Consider the following 16512-nt stretch of genomic DNA (forward strand, 5'->3'; position numbering starts at 1 on the left):
CATCTGTCTCAAGCATCATGCCAATGCCCGAACCAAATCTGGAGGCAGCCTTCTTTTAGTTTCTTAATCATAAACAAGGTTAATAATGCCACAGTTGCTAACCATCATAATAATGCCATAGTTTGCTAACTGGAAAACAGTAAAAAAACGCAACACAACAGGAGAAAAAGGCTTTCCATGCAATGTTTATCATTAACACCCTGACTCTTCCACCAAACATTCGAGCAGGCTTACAGTAGAAGACATATTCATTCAATGAGAATATTAAAATGGAAAGTTGAAAGCAACAGAAGTGGATGGAGGAGGATAAAATGTTGAATGATGGGCAGAAAATTCCAATGTCCAGGAAGCTTTTTGCAATCAGGACAATGACTTGTAGAATTTGAGAGCTGAGGAGACCTTTGAGATGATTGAAGGGCGTGATTCTCATACTTTGTTGAGCATTAGAGAATCAACTGGAAGACTTGTTAAAATGCAGACCCACCCAGGGTTTCTGATTCTCTAAGTCTGGGATAGTGATGAGAAACTGGATCTCTTACAAGTTCCTAGGTGATGCTGATGCTGCTGTTTTGAGGGTCAACCAGACTTTTGAGAACCACTGACCAAAGACTCAGAAATTCATAGCTGTGAATTTTCATCAGAATCAGCTGGGTGGATTCTACACATGAGGAGATTCTGATTCAATGTTTGGTGGGGTGGGGTGTGGATGCCAGCCATGTTTATATTTTAAAAGTTCAACAAATGATATTAATGAACACCACTGATATTAAGTTGATCACTTCTCTTTTTATACAGGCAAAAAACATGTTTTTGAAAGAATCTTAATTTTAAGAAAGCGTAAGAGTTTGCATCATGAGAAAAAATAGAAACTTACTGCTCTATCCAGAGATAGTATCCCTGCCTACTCTTCCAAGTATTTGTCAAGAAAGCACCCTGACAGAACATGGTTACCAGTAAATAAAAACATTTATGAAGCATGTACAATTGTGTTTTGGTGGATGGACCTTAAACTAACCTAAGCTGACCAGGACAAAATTCAACTAGATGTTAACTGCTCAAAAAGCCACTCTGCTACTAGATGAGGCTGACACAGCCCTAGATTTTATCAAGTCCAACAAAACAGAGCTGCAGCTCACTTTAAGTTTGTATTCTTCAAAAAAAAAATCAGATTTACCCCCCAAAAATACAAGTCAAGGATGACTATATAAACTAGGTAAGGTTGTGTGCTTTACAAAAATATTCACCACAAACAGGGCTAGATTAAGATTTTTTTTTTTTTTTGTACGCGGGCCTCTCACTGTTGTGGCCTCTCCCGTTGCAGAGCACAGGCTCTGGACGCGAAGGCCCAGCGGCCATGGCTCACGGGCCCAGCCGCTCTGCGGCACGCGGGATCCTCCCAGACCAGGGCACGAACCCGCATCCTCTGCGTTGGCAGGCGGACTCGCAACCGCTTCGCCACCAGGGAAGCCCTAGATTAAGATTTGTATAGGCCCTAAGGATTGAAGAGATTATGGTATCTTCCTTTTCCCTCCCTAGGTATGCCAAAAACTATGTGCAGGGAATTCCAATGAGGTTCTGAATTTTCCCTTAATTTAAGACTTGTTTTTGAATATCAAAATTCTCCTCACTAAAAAAAATTTTTTGCTTCTTTTTGCTGATGCCCTAAGCACGTGTTTAGCTGATTTACTGAGTAATCACACACTAGACATGAAGTTTCTTTAAATGGTGTGCTCCACAGTGACAAAACTATAGGCTTAAGAATCTCAAATCTATTGCTCACTAATATATGTTTTTGGAAAGAACGCTTAAGCATTAGTTTCCTCATAGAGTGAGGGCACTGAACCTCACGTGGAAGCGATAATGTTAAGTTGATATAATAAAGTAAAAACTCCTAGCCCACTGCTGTTACAATGGCAGCTAATCAATACTTAGTTGCTCCTATTATTTACAATAGATCACAAATTCCTCTACTGCCTAAAATAAGATATATCTTTACTACCAAAACAATGGGCCTACCAAGATTTGCAATGCAATCTTCAACATTAAATGGCTATGCAAAATCATTTTGTAATGGATTTTCTACAGAGGATTATTTTTGTCCAAGACAAATAAGAAAAACTGCATGTTTATAACTCCTAGAAGTTAAGTGCTGCAAACAAAAACACCTGTCAAGGCAGGTCACATGACAGGACTTATAAAATCTGCCATTGTTCCTTAAACTGGGAGCAGACTTCCTCCTTAGGTAATCAGAAGGCAGAATTTCCATCTTTTCTAATGGGCAACTATATTTATGAACAAAACTTCAACTTGATCTTTAAAAAAATAAAAATAAAGAAAAGGGGGGAGAATTATATATACCTTTCTTCAGGAGAAAGGAAGAGAATACCGTGTAACTAGTTAAATTATTTTAGACACATTGCTACCTTTTTTTCCACAAATTTCTATTTTGTTTAGAAAATGAAAACACATACCCTGCGGTAAAGATCATCTTTTCTTTGCACAAATATCCAGAAAGACTGTGTCAAGGATGAGTACTAATCAAAGAAGAAAATACAAATGTCATACATTTTTAAAAGACTAATTCATGATGGATATTAACTAAATTTATGTAGCAATCATTTCACAATACATTCATGTATCCAATCATTATGTTATATACCTTAAACTAATACAATGTTATATGTCAATTATATCTCAACAAAACTGAAAGAAAGAGACTACCTTGGACTTCCCTAGTGGCACAGTGGATGGGAGTCCCCCTGCCAATGCAGGGGACACGGGTTCAATCCCTGGTTTGGGAGGATCCCACATGCTGCTTGAGCAACTAAGCCCACGAGCCACAACTGCTGAGCTGGTGTGCCACAACTGCCCGCACGCCTGGAGCCTCTGCTCTGCAGCGGGAGAGAACACTGCAGTGGGAGGTCTGTGTGCCGCAGCGAGGAGTGGTCCCCACTCGCCGTGGCTGGGGAGGGCCCATGTGCAGCAGCGAAGACCCATCGCAGCCAGGAATGGATAAATAAATAAATGAATTTATAAGAAAAAAAAAAAGAGAGACTACATCATTTAGTTTCTTTACTATAAAGAAACTGAAGATAATCCAACTCAACTTTCAAATATACGTTTGATTTTAAAGAAAAATGACCTATAACATCCGTTCTATATAATTGTGTAAATGTTCTTCAACCTATGAACACACTCTTACCAATTTCTGTTAATAGGTAATATATTGTGATAGCTATGTCAATTAAAGGTAAGAAGTTAAGCAAGGAAATAAGTATTAAAAGTTATAAAATAACAAATTTAACAAGGTCAACGCAAGAGTGAATTGTCAAAAGGCTAGAAACAAGAGAACTTTTATTTTCATTTGGTTTTACATTAATAACTCAAAATAAACATGCTAAAAGAACAAAACCTTATATAGAAAGGTATATGAGAATAAGATTGGAAAAATCAGTCAATAACTCTAACCTCTTAATGTATCTTTGTGTAGCTCTATCATAGTCTTTATTTCGTATGATCTGCCATGAGAAAGGCAAGTAAGTTCTATGGACTACATGTGTCCCCGCCCCAAGAAATCGTATATTGAAGTCCTAACCCCCATGTGATGGTATTTAGAGATGCAGTCTTTGCGAGTAATCAGGTTTAGATGAAGTCATAAGGGTGGGGCTCTCATGATGGGATTAGTGCCCTTATTTAGACAAGACACCAGAGAACTTGCTTCCTCCGTCACCCCTCCCACGTGAAGACACAGTGAGAAGGTGGCCAGCTGCAAGCCAAAAAAAATAACCCTCACAGGGAAACCAAATCAGCCAGCACCTTGATTTTGGATTTCCCAGTGTCCATAAATAAATATATAAATAAATTCCTGTTACTTAAACTACCCAGTCTATGGTACCTTGTTATGGCAGCCAGAGCTGACTAAAATAGAACACATTTTTTAATCTCCATTTTACTGATGATGAAACTGAAGCAAAATAAAATTAAGTGGCCAGTGGGTAATATTAAGTGACCAATGAGATGGTACAGAAAAACCCAAACGAACGTTTTGGCCAGCCCAATAGGTGGATTACAACCAAGTTTTGTGACTTCTAATCCAGTGCTCACTCTACTACACCTACTGACCTTGAAAAAGTGCTATCAATTTAAAGCAGGGTCCTGAACACACTAACACCCTTTTATAACACTAGTGTCAGGGAACAAAGTTTTCTATGTCACTGTGAAACTGAATATTTTTCTGTCTAAGGGACATCTTGTGATCAGCACCCAAAGCAAACCAGTGGTAAGACAAAACACTTCATCTCTGGGTCTGAATGTGTCTGTATCAACTGCTTCTAACATTCGTCCAATCAATACTACAATGTATTTTGGCTACTCGCCTCTCTAGTACAGTAAGTTTTGTTTTTTAATAAAAAAGCAAGTTAGTTTCTCCTCTGAATTTTCCTGATCCTCTGGACATTGGCAGTGATCAAGAGGACCAGCAGGCACATCAGGCAACACACTACAGTCATTTATTTTATTTGCCTTCAAGGGTGATCTACTCTCTTTTCCCAACCCTTCTATACAATTCCCATAAACTCCAGGGGTAAAAACAAAAAAACCCAGAAATACAAAACAGAATTCATGCTTTAAGTAACCTGTCAACAACTCTTTCTTTGAAAACAAGGTTTAATGGAGAAAGGACACTGGAATAGGAAGCTGGAACCATTATTGCTAATTACTCAGGTCTGTGACCACACGGAAGAAACCACATCTCTCTCTGGCAAATCCTCTCCATTTGTAAGTATTATGACAACTTGAGTGAACCTGATGTTACATTATAATTGTATTTAGTCTCTTGGGCCCTTGTATTATCAAAAGCTATTGTTATACCCATCATTCGCCTGTAAAAGAGCAAGATCCTAAGACTTACCCTCCCCACTGGTTAGCAAAAGAGCAAAGATCTTTATTTCTGTTATATTTTCAATTTACAGACAAAATTATCCTGGGTGCCAAGATAATTGGCTTTATATTGAGGTGCCTCTGTTTTTACAATTGCGTTTGCTTTCTTCGTTATTACCGTCATCTTCACTATTATTATTAAATGCTGTCATCATTTTGTACTCCCTGTCTGAGAACACAAAATCCCATTAGGAAACGAAATGGCCTTGGGGAACAAGGGTCTATAAATCTTTCCATAAGACCCTTTTCCACACTTAGGGATGGCTATAATTTTCTTTTAGCTTCCTCTCTTTTAAACAGAGGAGCCTCAAGTCTTTTATCTCTCATCACCAGTTGTACTTTGAAGGCTGCTACTGACTATTGTGGCCAGAACATGTGATCTTTCAAAAAAAATCCAGTTGCTGCAAGATGGTGCATGTGCCAGATGTGTTCTGAAAATTGCTCCCTTGTTAAGAGCTTTAGGAATGAGAAATCATCTGGAAACAGACCATTTACAGTTGTACCACCTATAAGCATGTTACTATTCCTTGAGCAAAGACTGTGCACACAGAAGTTGAGTTTCACAACTGGCCATTAAATATACCACTTGGTTGTAATGTTAGAGACTTATCTTTTAACTGGTCTCTTTTTCTCTTTCGTGTGTTTTGAGGGCAGAGGAAGAAGAAAGTTACAAGTGAGAGGGTTTAGAGCTGTAATGCCTCACAAAAGAGAAATAGGAAGAAAAAGAGTTTCCTGATAGAACTGCCCCATAATTAACTGCTACTGAAGCTGACCAATGAACATCAAAACACCACTGCTCATCAGTTAACAATAAGATCCCTTAACTGTTGTCAGAACTACTATTCAGTTACTTGTGAAATAACCCACCTGTGTAGCTCACAAGACACTTGAAATAATGAAAAAGTATTAGTGGATTCTCGCTCTATATAAGGGCAGTGTTGAATTGAACAAAGTCCTAAAAGTACGTTATATGTGGTTATAACTCTCACTTTGGGATTATAAAATTTTAAATATTAAAGTAAATTAAACAGAATAAATTCAGAGTATCAAAAACATGGCAATTAATTGAAATGAAGTAAAACACAGATACATGTAAAGAGATCTTGACAAGATATTTAACTGCATTTCCTTATTAATTTTAGACCTTTTTAAAAATGGATTACTTAAAAATGGTCATAGAGTATTTGACTGACACCAATAGAATCTTTATAGACTTACACAAATGTCAAGAAGTTTTATTAATTTTAATCTTTCGACTATCTTAGAGAATTTTCCCCATTAAATGTGAAGCTTAGATTTACCACCACAGCAGCAGCATCAAGAGTTCATTTTATTTGCTAAATCCTTATTTCCATGGTACTTGGACTTCCAAAATAGCCAAACCCCACTGGGAAAAAAGTTTTGATTGAAAACTAACCAATCATCATCAGGTTAAAAATGCAACACTTCTCATGATCAGTCTAGACAACAAAGATTGTTAATAGTTGCAAGGACTGTTTCTTTACAAGCCTTGTATCTTCCTAATAAGAATAACAGTGCATTTTTCAGGTAACATACTGGAGCCCTTTCTTCTGGATGAGAGGGCTTCAAAGTTCCTTGGGTGTGGATATGCACATATATGTTCACAAAGATGTGTGTAAGGTCCACAGGGGTAAAAGAAAATAGAACCTTTACTCATGTTTATTTTCTGTCTTTTCCTTTTAAATTTTCAAATTTTTGTATATGCTTTCTTGTATATAACATGTTAATATGGCTATTACTATATGTATAATTTGGAAATATACATATATAGGGGATACATGTTTGCTAAAACAAATGAGTTAAAAGTCTATAGATAATTATCAGTTTTAATTCTGTAATTTACCTGCTCAAATCTTAATTATATGACATAGATTTCAAATTCCGGAGTGACGTGTGCTAAACATATAAGGCAGCATCATTAAAATTTACTCAGGGACTGTCCAGATTTTTGTACTTTATGCTCAAAATTGACTTTAGAGATTAAAATTTTAATTTTTAAGTTAAACAAAAATGCTTTAACAGAGCTCCTTAACAAATAAGAGGTAACACAAACTTATTTAAAAGATGAAGTGCACATACATTTTCTTAAAATAATAGCCCAACAAAAAATACTTTACAAAACCTCCTTCTCCCCTGAAATGTGAAATTCATTGCGGCTCTACTTGAAACTCTCATTTTACAGTGTGTGCTGAAATTTAAGTTACACGATTTATTAAGTGAAACTGAAAAGTTTATAAACAGTCTAACATCTAAATATGTTATACTTGCATTCACTTCTATTAAAATGTTAAATACTAACAAAACGTTTATAAAAATAAAACTATTTTTTAAAATTCCCTTCTATCTTAATGAAAATAAACTAAAATAGTAAAAACACAGCACATTTAAGAGACTGTTCTCATGTGAAAACATTAGGAGGTGAATTTTTTTGTTCTCAATGTACCCCCTTAAAAAACGTGGTATTTAGAATCAACACATTCCCTATTAGTAATATTAGAGTCTTGTCAAGAGTAGGAGGAATGTTACTGCTTATAAGGCTCTAAAGGAACCTACATTTCCATACATACATCTTATATAAGCCTAACAGTTGCTTTTCTTCATAAATCAATCTATTGTTGCACTTCATAATGAGAAGGCAGATTTACTGCCTTTTACCGCCTTTTCTCACCATCAGAAAGATGCCTATTTGGGTAATAGAACATTTCTCTTCTTCAAGGGTGTTTGCCATTAGGGAGGCAGGGGCAAGAACCTTTAACATCTGCTCCCTTCAAGTGAATGACACCTCTAGTTCTCACAGCCGGAATGCTGAAAAGCAAACGCTGGTACATTGATAAAAATTCTCTAACTTGAAAAAGCACAACACTTGAAATACACTGAAGACATACACATCTCTAAAACATGCATTTGGGATTTGAGGGTTATACTGTAAAAACGGTAAAACATATCATTTTGATTGCTAACATTATAATGCAAATGCCATGAAATCATCATCGTAGTTAGAACAATAGGAGTTTCGAATAAAGACCTTTGATTCCATCATCTTGAATTTTCTCTAACTCTGAAAACAAACCTAAAGTACCGGCAAGTAAGACTTTAACCATTTGTCATCTCAGTATTGTGTGGTAATAACAAAAGAGTTTATAATATAGCCTTACATTCTTCTGTTTTTATTTACTTAATTTATTCTTCCCTCAGGGAGAAATACTGAAGAATTGTAAACTTTAGACTTCAATTTAAAAACAAGAGAAAGGCACTTGTCAGCATCTAATTCCTAACCATCTGCCTTTTAAAAATACACAAACATGTACTCACCCACTCACTCTAGTTAGGCTAAACATTCTTAGCAAGTAAGTAGATCTTGATGGATCTAAACAGAAGTTTCAGCAATCATAGTTCTACTTTTGGAAACACAGCTATCTTTAAACAGGCATCGTGATTCCTACTAGCAAATGCAATCGACCATAAATTAAAAGCAAACAGACACCATCCAAAACAAGTAAATAAAGTGAGGCAGGTATTGGAGTCAAGGGAGAACCTCCATTTTTGAGGAAAACTAAATTATGTCTTCTGTCCATGAATATGGAGTATTGCCTAGTGAGCTAACACTTGTTGTTACTTTGGGCTATCTTTTGTCACTTAAGCAATGCTTTCTGACAGTTTTACAGGCTGTTATCCCAAGGACTTCAGTATTTATGGCCTTTATTCACTTGGGCTTTCTGCTCTCATCCACTGATTACTAATCACTAAATAGATTTTTTTTTTTTATGGGACTGAAATTAGCTCAAAAGATGTCCTTCGACAATGGCAGCTCAGGACAGTATCGGCTAAAGGTCTTCCACGGCCTCTTCCTTGCTCTCCTCAATTTTCTCTTCCTTACAGACAAGTTAATGAGGGTTCAGATCCACGCTGTTCAATTAGATCAACAGCACAAGTGATTTACAACATTCTTAGAGCATGGTTTAGAACCATTTGTGAATTGATCCTCAGAAGCTCATTCAATTTCAATACCTCAAGGATGATTTAAAGACCTAAACTTGTTTTTAATCTTCATGAAACAAGAGCATTTCCTACTCATAGAATCATTATTCAGGAAAAGCTACAAACCTTACATACATACAGTATTTATACAGCTACAAATTCCACAAACCTTAGTGTACACAAGCATGCATGAATGTTTCAAAGATATATATTATATTTTAAAACTTCGGCACATTTAGTTCACAATATGGCATTCAAATTTCTTCCTATCTTGTAAAGGCTACTTACTACCTTTTTGTCTGCTCTACTTAAAAGAACCAAGTGCTGAAAAGCAAGTAGAAAACACAGACTCTTCTTTCCACTTAATTGCATTTGACTTAAAACATCTCCTAAGAGATTGGTTTTTATCTTATGAACAATGTGAAATGTGTAATAGATCACGTCCTCTTTACCAGCTGGCTGCTGGAAGCTTGGAAGTCAAATTACTTTAGAAAATGGTGTTTTCTTATAAACTAAAACTCTGAAAGAAAACTAGAAATATTGATATTATTACTCTCATAAACTTCTGGATGAACTGAGCAAATTGCACAATTCCTTGAGTGTGTGCTAAGCAATGAGGTGGAGTGGGGAGCAGAGAAGGGAGAGGGGAGAAACTAGCTTTGAAGGAGCACTAAAGCTCCACTTACTGCTCTACAATAGAATTTACTAAATACGACTCTTCCTGAAATGAAAGGGATTATTATGATCAGCTTCTGTTTTCTCTGAAATTATGCTGGAATGAAAACATTTAAAAAAGGAAATGTTGTTTTAAAAAAAAGTTTCTTAAGCCTTTAGATATCTCCATGTCTGGATAAAAACAATGTGTTCTACCACATCAGAAAAACAATGTTAACGTATTGAGTTTAGTATTTACGTGAAATTACTTTGCCCATTTATATATAACATTAGCTATTTGGGCATCAAATAACTGCATTTAATTTATAGACACCCATATGGTAAATTCTCCTTGAATATGGTTCCAGGAAAATTTATTTCTGCCAATAAATGTGCATGCTTTCTGACATTCCAAATATAAAAGTATGTAACTCTCATATTTCTCTAGGAAGATTTGCCTAACTCTGAACAAATGCTATGTTCTTTAAATTTTGTTACTACTTCTCTTAGTTTATATTTGTCACATATATTAATCTGTAAGCCGAATTCCATTCAAACTGTCATACAATATGACTGTTAAAGAAATTAAAAATTAAATACATGTACTTGTGTAAGAATTTATATACTCATAAATTTTAAGAAAATAAGTCAGTTTCTCTAGGATTATCAAAACATATTAAGGAAACAACATTTTAACATGCAATTAAATGATAGCTAATTTGTATCAAATACTCTAGCAGTTAGATGACAAGGGGTGTCCTGTTATTTTTTCTTAAGTTAAAAACAGTACACTGTTTGCTTTTACATCTAAAAATATGTGAATGGGGAAAGAAAAACATTTTGGGTGTATGGCTTTGTAGAATACGATAAGCTATGTAATTATGAAAAAAATGGAAGAATAGTATTCTTTTCTAAATGAAAAGATTCATTTCAGATTAGTAAGATATTTATGTCTAATCCTTAGCTTCTCTAAAAAAATAAAAGTCTACAATATAATAATCATGAATAGAAAAAACTTCAATTTCTTTAATATGTGTTTTAGTAATTCCTGAGTAGATAAAATATGTGTAAATGCTTCAAAGTCAGAGGAGAAGGGTATCTTTTTTTTCTTCCTACCTTAAATCACAGCAGGGCTCCATTATAAAGTGAGGTATTATAAAATCATACCTCCTATTTTATAAACATTTTCTCTAATTTTTCTTAATTAGATTATAGCATGCTACCTGCAAATTAGTGATCTAAAACTGAATTCTTCTATAAATCAAAACCCTGTAGTTCTTTTACTCATCTCACCACCCTCATCCCCCCACCCTCCCTTTCATTACCTTGTAGAACATCCTAGAAGCTATCTTTCCTATGAAGTTACTGCTCACAATAAATAAACTTTACATACAGCTGGCCTGTAAAAATCAGAAATACAGCAAGCAAAGAAATCATCCTCACCTCTTTTAAAAGGAAACAGAGTAGCCCTCAGGAAAACAGAAGTGCCCCAAAGTTCACGTGTGTCAGCAAGGAGTTGAGAGCTGTTAAGAATGATCCTCTTGAAAAGAAAGAAGTCTCCTTAGGCACCCACATGTATATTTAGATTAGATTGGCAGTTTAAATGACAGCAAACACATGGTCATGACTTCCCGATTGCTCACTCGTCCAACACATACACACAGGCTAATCAGAAGCAAACATCCACTCCGAACTGTTTTAGAAACTAGCTTCTTCCATCTGATATGACCGTATGTGTGGTAAGCATACATTCTGCTAGAGAGATCAGATGTCAAACACTTAACTGTCTCTCCTAGTATACCCGGATCTTGAATCACATTGCTTTAGTTATCCAGGACATTTCTCTAAAGTTAAGTCTGACTTATCAACTTAGGTCAGTTGAGTAAACTCCCTGCTCTATGTAACCTGCAGAGTTTTATGAAGTACATATTTCTTTTATAAAGAAATGGCCATGTGAAGGTTCCAGGATCTATTTGTCTTACGAGTATTTTAACTGTAAGACCTGACTATCCTAACAATAATAGCACACACTCCTAGTCCGTAAACAGGGCAAAGTCACTACAGAGGATCACATTTGCTTGTGCAAATAAAGAGTGGTAGAGTTAAGAGGTAGAGATACCGGGCTTCCCTGGTGGCACAGTGGTTGGGAGTCCGCCTGCCGATGCACGGGACGTGGGTTCGTGCCCCGGTCTGGGAGGATCCCACATGCCGCGGAGTGGTTAGGCCTGTGAGCCATGGCCGCTGAGCCTGCGCGTCCTGAGCCTGTGCTCCGCAAGGGGAGGGGCCACAGCGGTAGGAGGCCCGCGTACCGCAAAAAAAAAAAAAAGGTAGAGATACTAAACATGAACTTTAAACTCCTATTCATTACTGGACCACTAGTAACATTTTCCAGTAAATAACACACACACACACACACACAAAGCACTATTTGGAGACAGCTATGAACTACACCTATAACACTGTAGTGTTGTGTACATATATATATATATGTTTATATCATACGTGTTGTATATATGCACATATATTGAGATTCATACATATTAAGATGTGTTAGCAAATGAGATGCAAATAGCCAAATGCTCTATGATAGAAGGACAGGTTACAAAAAATGGTAAACAATTTTGCACTTAGCTCTAACGTCAAATACTTTGAAAACTCAAGATTAATACAAGGGGTTAGTAAAGCGGCTGTAATGGCGAACCCGAGCACCAGGACAGGAAAAATGAGTATCGAGGGGAAGATGGCGGAAGAGTAAGACGCAGAGATCACCTTCCTACCCACAGATACATCAGAACTACATCTACATGTGGAACAACTCCTACAGAACATCTACTGAACGCTGACAGAAGACCTCGGACCTCCCAAAAGGCAAGAAATTCCCCACGTACCTGGGTAGGGCAAAAGAAAAAAGAATAAACAGAGACAAAAGGGTAGGGACAGGACCTGCCCCAGCGGGAGGGAGCTGTGAAGGAGGAAACGTTTCCACATACTAGGAAGCCCCTTTGCGGGCGGAGACTGCAGGTGGCAGAGGGGGGAGCTTCGAAGACGCGGAGGAGAGCACAGCAACAGGGGTGCGGAGGGCAAAACGGGGAGATTCCCGCACAGAGGATCTGTGCCGACCGGCACTCACCAGCCAGAGAGACTTGTCTGCTCACCCGCCGGGGCAGGCGGGGCTGGGAGCTGAGGCTGGGGCTTCAGTCAGAGCTCAGGGAGAGGACTGGCGGCGTGAACACAGCCAGAAGGGGCTAGTGCACCACGGCTAGCCGGGAGGGAGTTCGGGAAAAAGTCTGGACCTGCCGAAAAGGCAAGAGACTTTTTCTTCCCTCTTTGTTTCCTGGTGCGCGAGGAAACGGGACTGAGAACGTTGCTCTAAAAGAGCTCCAGAGACAGGCGCGAGCCGCGGCTAAAAGCAAGGACCCCAGAGATGGGCATGAGATGCTAAGGCTGCTGCTGCCGCCACCAAGAAGCCTGTGTGCGAGCACAAGTCACTATCCACACCCCCCTTCAGGGGAGCCTGTACAGCCCGCCACTGCCAGGGTCCCGGGATCCAGGGACAACTTACTCGGGAGAACGCACGGCGCGCCTCAGGCTGGTGCAACGTCACGCCAGCCTCTGCCGCCGCAGGCCCCCGCCCCGCACTCCGTACCGCTCCCTCCCCTGCGCCTGAGTGAGCCAGAGCCCCCGAATCAGCGGCTCCTTTAACCCCGTCCTGTCTGAGCGAAGAACAGACGCCCTCCGGCGACCTACAAGCAGAGGCGGGGCCAAATCCGAAGCTGAGCCCCTGGGAGCTGTGCGAACAAAGAAGAGAAAGGGAAATTCCTCCCAGCAGCCTCAGAAGCAGCAGATTAAATCTCCAAAATCAACTTGATGTACCCTGCATCTGAGGAATACATGAATAGACAATGAATCATCCCAAATTGAGAAGGTGGACATTGAGAGCAAGATTATTTTTTCTGCTTTTCCTCTTTTTGTGTATGTGTATGCTTCTGTGTGAGATTTTATTGGTATAGCTTTGCTTTCACCATTTGTCCTAGGGTTCTATCCGTCCGTTTTTTTTTTTACATTAAATTTTTTTTCTTAATAATTATTTTTTATTTTAATAACTTAATTTTATTTTACCTTACTTTATTTTCTTTTCTTTTATCCTCTCTTTCTATCCACTTTTTCTCCTTTTTATTCTGAGCCGTGTGGATGAAAGGCTCTTGGTGCTGCAGCCAGGAGTCAGTGTTGTGCCTCTGAGGTGGGAGAGCCAACTTAAGGACACTGGTCCACAAGAGACCTCCCAGCTCCACGTAATATCAAATGGCGAAAATCTCCCAGAGATCTCCATCTCAACACCAACAGCCAGCTTCACTCAACGACCAGCAAGCTACAGTGCTGGACACCCTATGCCAAACAAATAGCAAGACAGGAACACAACCCCACCCATTAGCAGAGAGGCTGCCTAAAATCATAATAAGTCCACAGACACCCCAAAACACACCACCAGACGTGGACCTGTCCACCAGAAAGACAAGATCCAGCCCCATCCACCAGAACACAGGCACTAGTCCCCTCCACCAGGAAGCCTACACAACCTACTGAACCAACTTTAGCCACTGGGGACAGACACCAAAAACAACGGGAACTACGAACCTGCAGCCTGCAAAAAGGAGACCCCAAACACAGTAAGATAAGCAAAATGAGAAGACAGAAAAACACACAGCAGATGAAGGAGCAAGATAAAAACCCACCAGACCTAACAAATGAAGAGGAAATAGGCAGTCTACCTGAAAAAGAATTCAGAATAATGATAGTAAAGATGATCCAAAATATTGGAAATAGAATAGATAAAATTCAAGAAACATTTAACAAGGACCTAGAAGGACTAAAGATGAAACAAGCAATGATGAACAACACAATAAATGAAATTAAAAATAGTCTAAATGGGATCAATAGCAGAATAACTGAGGCAGAAGAACGGATAAGTGACCTGGAAGATAAAATAGTGGAAATAAATACTGCAGAGCAGAATAAAGAAAAAAGAATGAAAAGAACTCAGGACAGTCTCAGAGACCTCTGGGACAACATTAAACGCACCAACATTCAAATTATAGGGGTTCCAGAAGAAGAGAAAAAGAAAGGGACTGAGAAAATATTTGAAGAGATGATAGTTGAAAACTTCCCTAATATGGGAAAGGAAATAGTTAAGTCCAGGAAGCACAGAGAGTCCCATACAGGATAAATCCAAGGAGAAGTACGCCAAGACACATATTAATCAAACTGTCAAAAATTAAATACAAAGAAAACATATTAAAAGCAGCAAGGGAAAAACAACAAATAACACACAAGGGAATCCCCATAAGGTTAACAGCTAATCTTTCAGCAGAAACTCTGCAACCCAGAAGAGACTGGCAGGACATATTAAAGTGATGAAGGAGAAAAACCTACAACCAAGATTACTCTACCCAGCAAGGATCTCATTCAGACTTGATGGAGAAATTAAAACCTTTACAGACAAGCAAAACCTGAGAGAGTTCAGCACCATCAAACCAACTTTACAAAAAATGCTAAAGGATCTTCTCTAGGCAAGAAACACAAGAGAAGGAAAAGACCTACAATAACAAACTCAAAACAATTAAGAAAATGGGAATAGGAACATACATATCGATAATTACCTTAAATGTAAATGGACTAAATGCTCCCACCAAAAGACACAGATTGGCTGAATGGATACAAGACCCATATATATGCTGTCTACAAGAGACCCACTTCAGACCTAGAGACACATACAGACTGAAAGTAAGGGGATGGAAAAAGGTATTCCACGCAAATGGAAACCAAAAGAAAGCCGGAGTAGCAATTCTCATATCAGACAAAATAGACTTTAAAATAAAGACTATAACAAGAGACAAAGAAGGACACTACATAATGATCAAGGGATCGATCCAAGAAGAAGATATAACACTTGTAAATATTTATGCACCCAACACAGGAGCACCTCAATACATAAGGCAAATACTAACAGCCATAAAAGGGGAAATCGATAGTAACACATTCATAGTAGGGGACTTTAACACCCCACTTTCACCCATGGACAGATCATGCAAAATGAAAATAAATAAGGAAACACAAGCTTTAAATGATACATTAAATAAGATGGACTTCATGGATATTTATTGGACATTCCATCCAAAAACAACAGAATACACATTTTTCTCAAGTGCTCATGGAACATTCTCCAGGATAGCTCATATCGTGGGTCACAAATCAAGCCTTGGTAAATTTAAGAAAATTGAAACTGTATCAAGTATCTTTTCTGACCACAACACTATGAGACTAGATATCAATTACAGGAAAAGATCTGTAAAAAATACAAACACATGGAGGCTAAACAATACACTACTTAATAAAGAAGTGATCACTGAAGAAATCAAAGAGGAAATCAAAAAATACCTAGAAACAAATGACAATGGAGACACGACGACCCAAAATCTACGGGATGCAGCAAAAGCAGTTCTAAGAGGGAAGTTTATAGCAATACAATCGTACTTAAGAAACAGGAAACATCTCGAATAAACAACCTAACCTTGCACCTAAAGCAATTAGAGAAAGAAGAACAAAAAAACCCCAGAGTTAGCAGAAGGAAAGAAATCATAAAGATCAGATCAGAAATAAATGAAAAAGAAATGAAGGAAATGATAGCAAAGATCAATAAAACTAAAAGCTGTTTTTTTGAGAAGATAAACAAATTTGATAAACCGTTAGCCAGACTCATCAAGAAAAAAAGGGAGAAGACTCAAATCAATAGAATTAGAAAAGAAAAAGGAGAAGTAACAACTGACACTGCAGAAATACAAAAGATCACGAGAGATTACTACAAGCAACTCTATGCCAATAAAATGGGCAATCTGGAAGAAATGGACAAATTCTTAGAAATGC

At 37.9% G+C, this 16512-nt stretch overlaps 1 protein-coding gene across 3 annotated transcripts in view; it reads right to left on the minus strand.

The window, feature by feature from the left end:
- Positions 1-16512, minus strand: part of MLLT3 (MLLT3 super elongation complex subunit) — a 269894-nt gene that overhangs the window by 25524 nt on the left and 227858 nt on the right. Inside the window, exon 6 of one of the 3 annotated variants that reach the window (XM_032636214.1) lies at positions 2472-2534. The exons of the other annotated variants lie outside the window; for them this stretch is intronic. Coding sequence (XP_032492105.1) covers positions 2472-2534 — 63 coding nt within the window. The remainder of the gene's footprint in view (positions 1-2471; positions 2535-16512) is intronic. 3 annotated transcript variants of the gene reach the window in all.

Source organism: Phocoena sinus, chromosome 6 (genome assembly GCF_008692025.1).
Source record: "Phocoena sinus isolate mPhoSin1 chromosome 6, mPhoSin1.pri, whole genome shotgun sequence".
NCBI lineage: Eukaryota > Metazoa > Chordata > Mammalia > Artiodactyla > Phocoenidae > Phocoena > Phocoena sinus.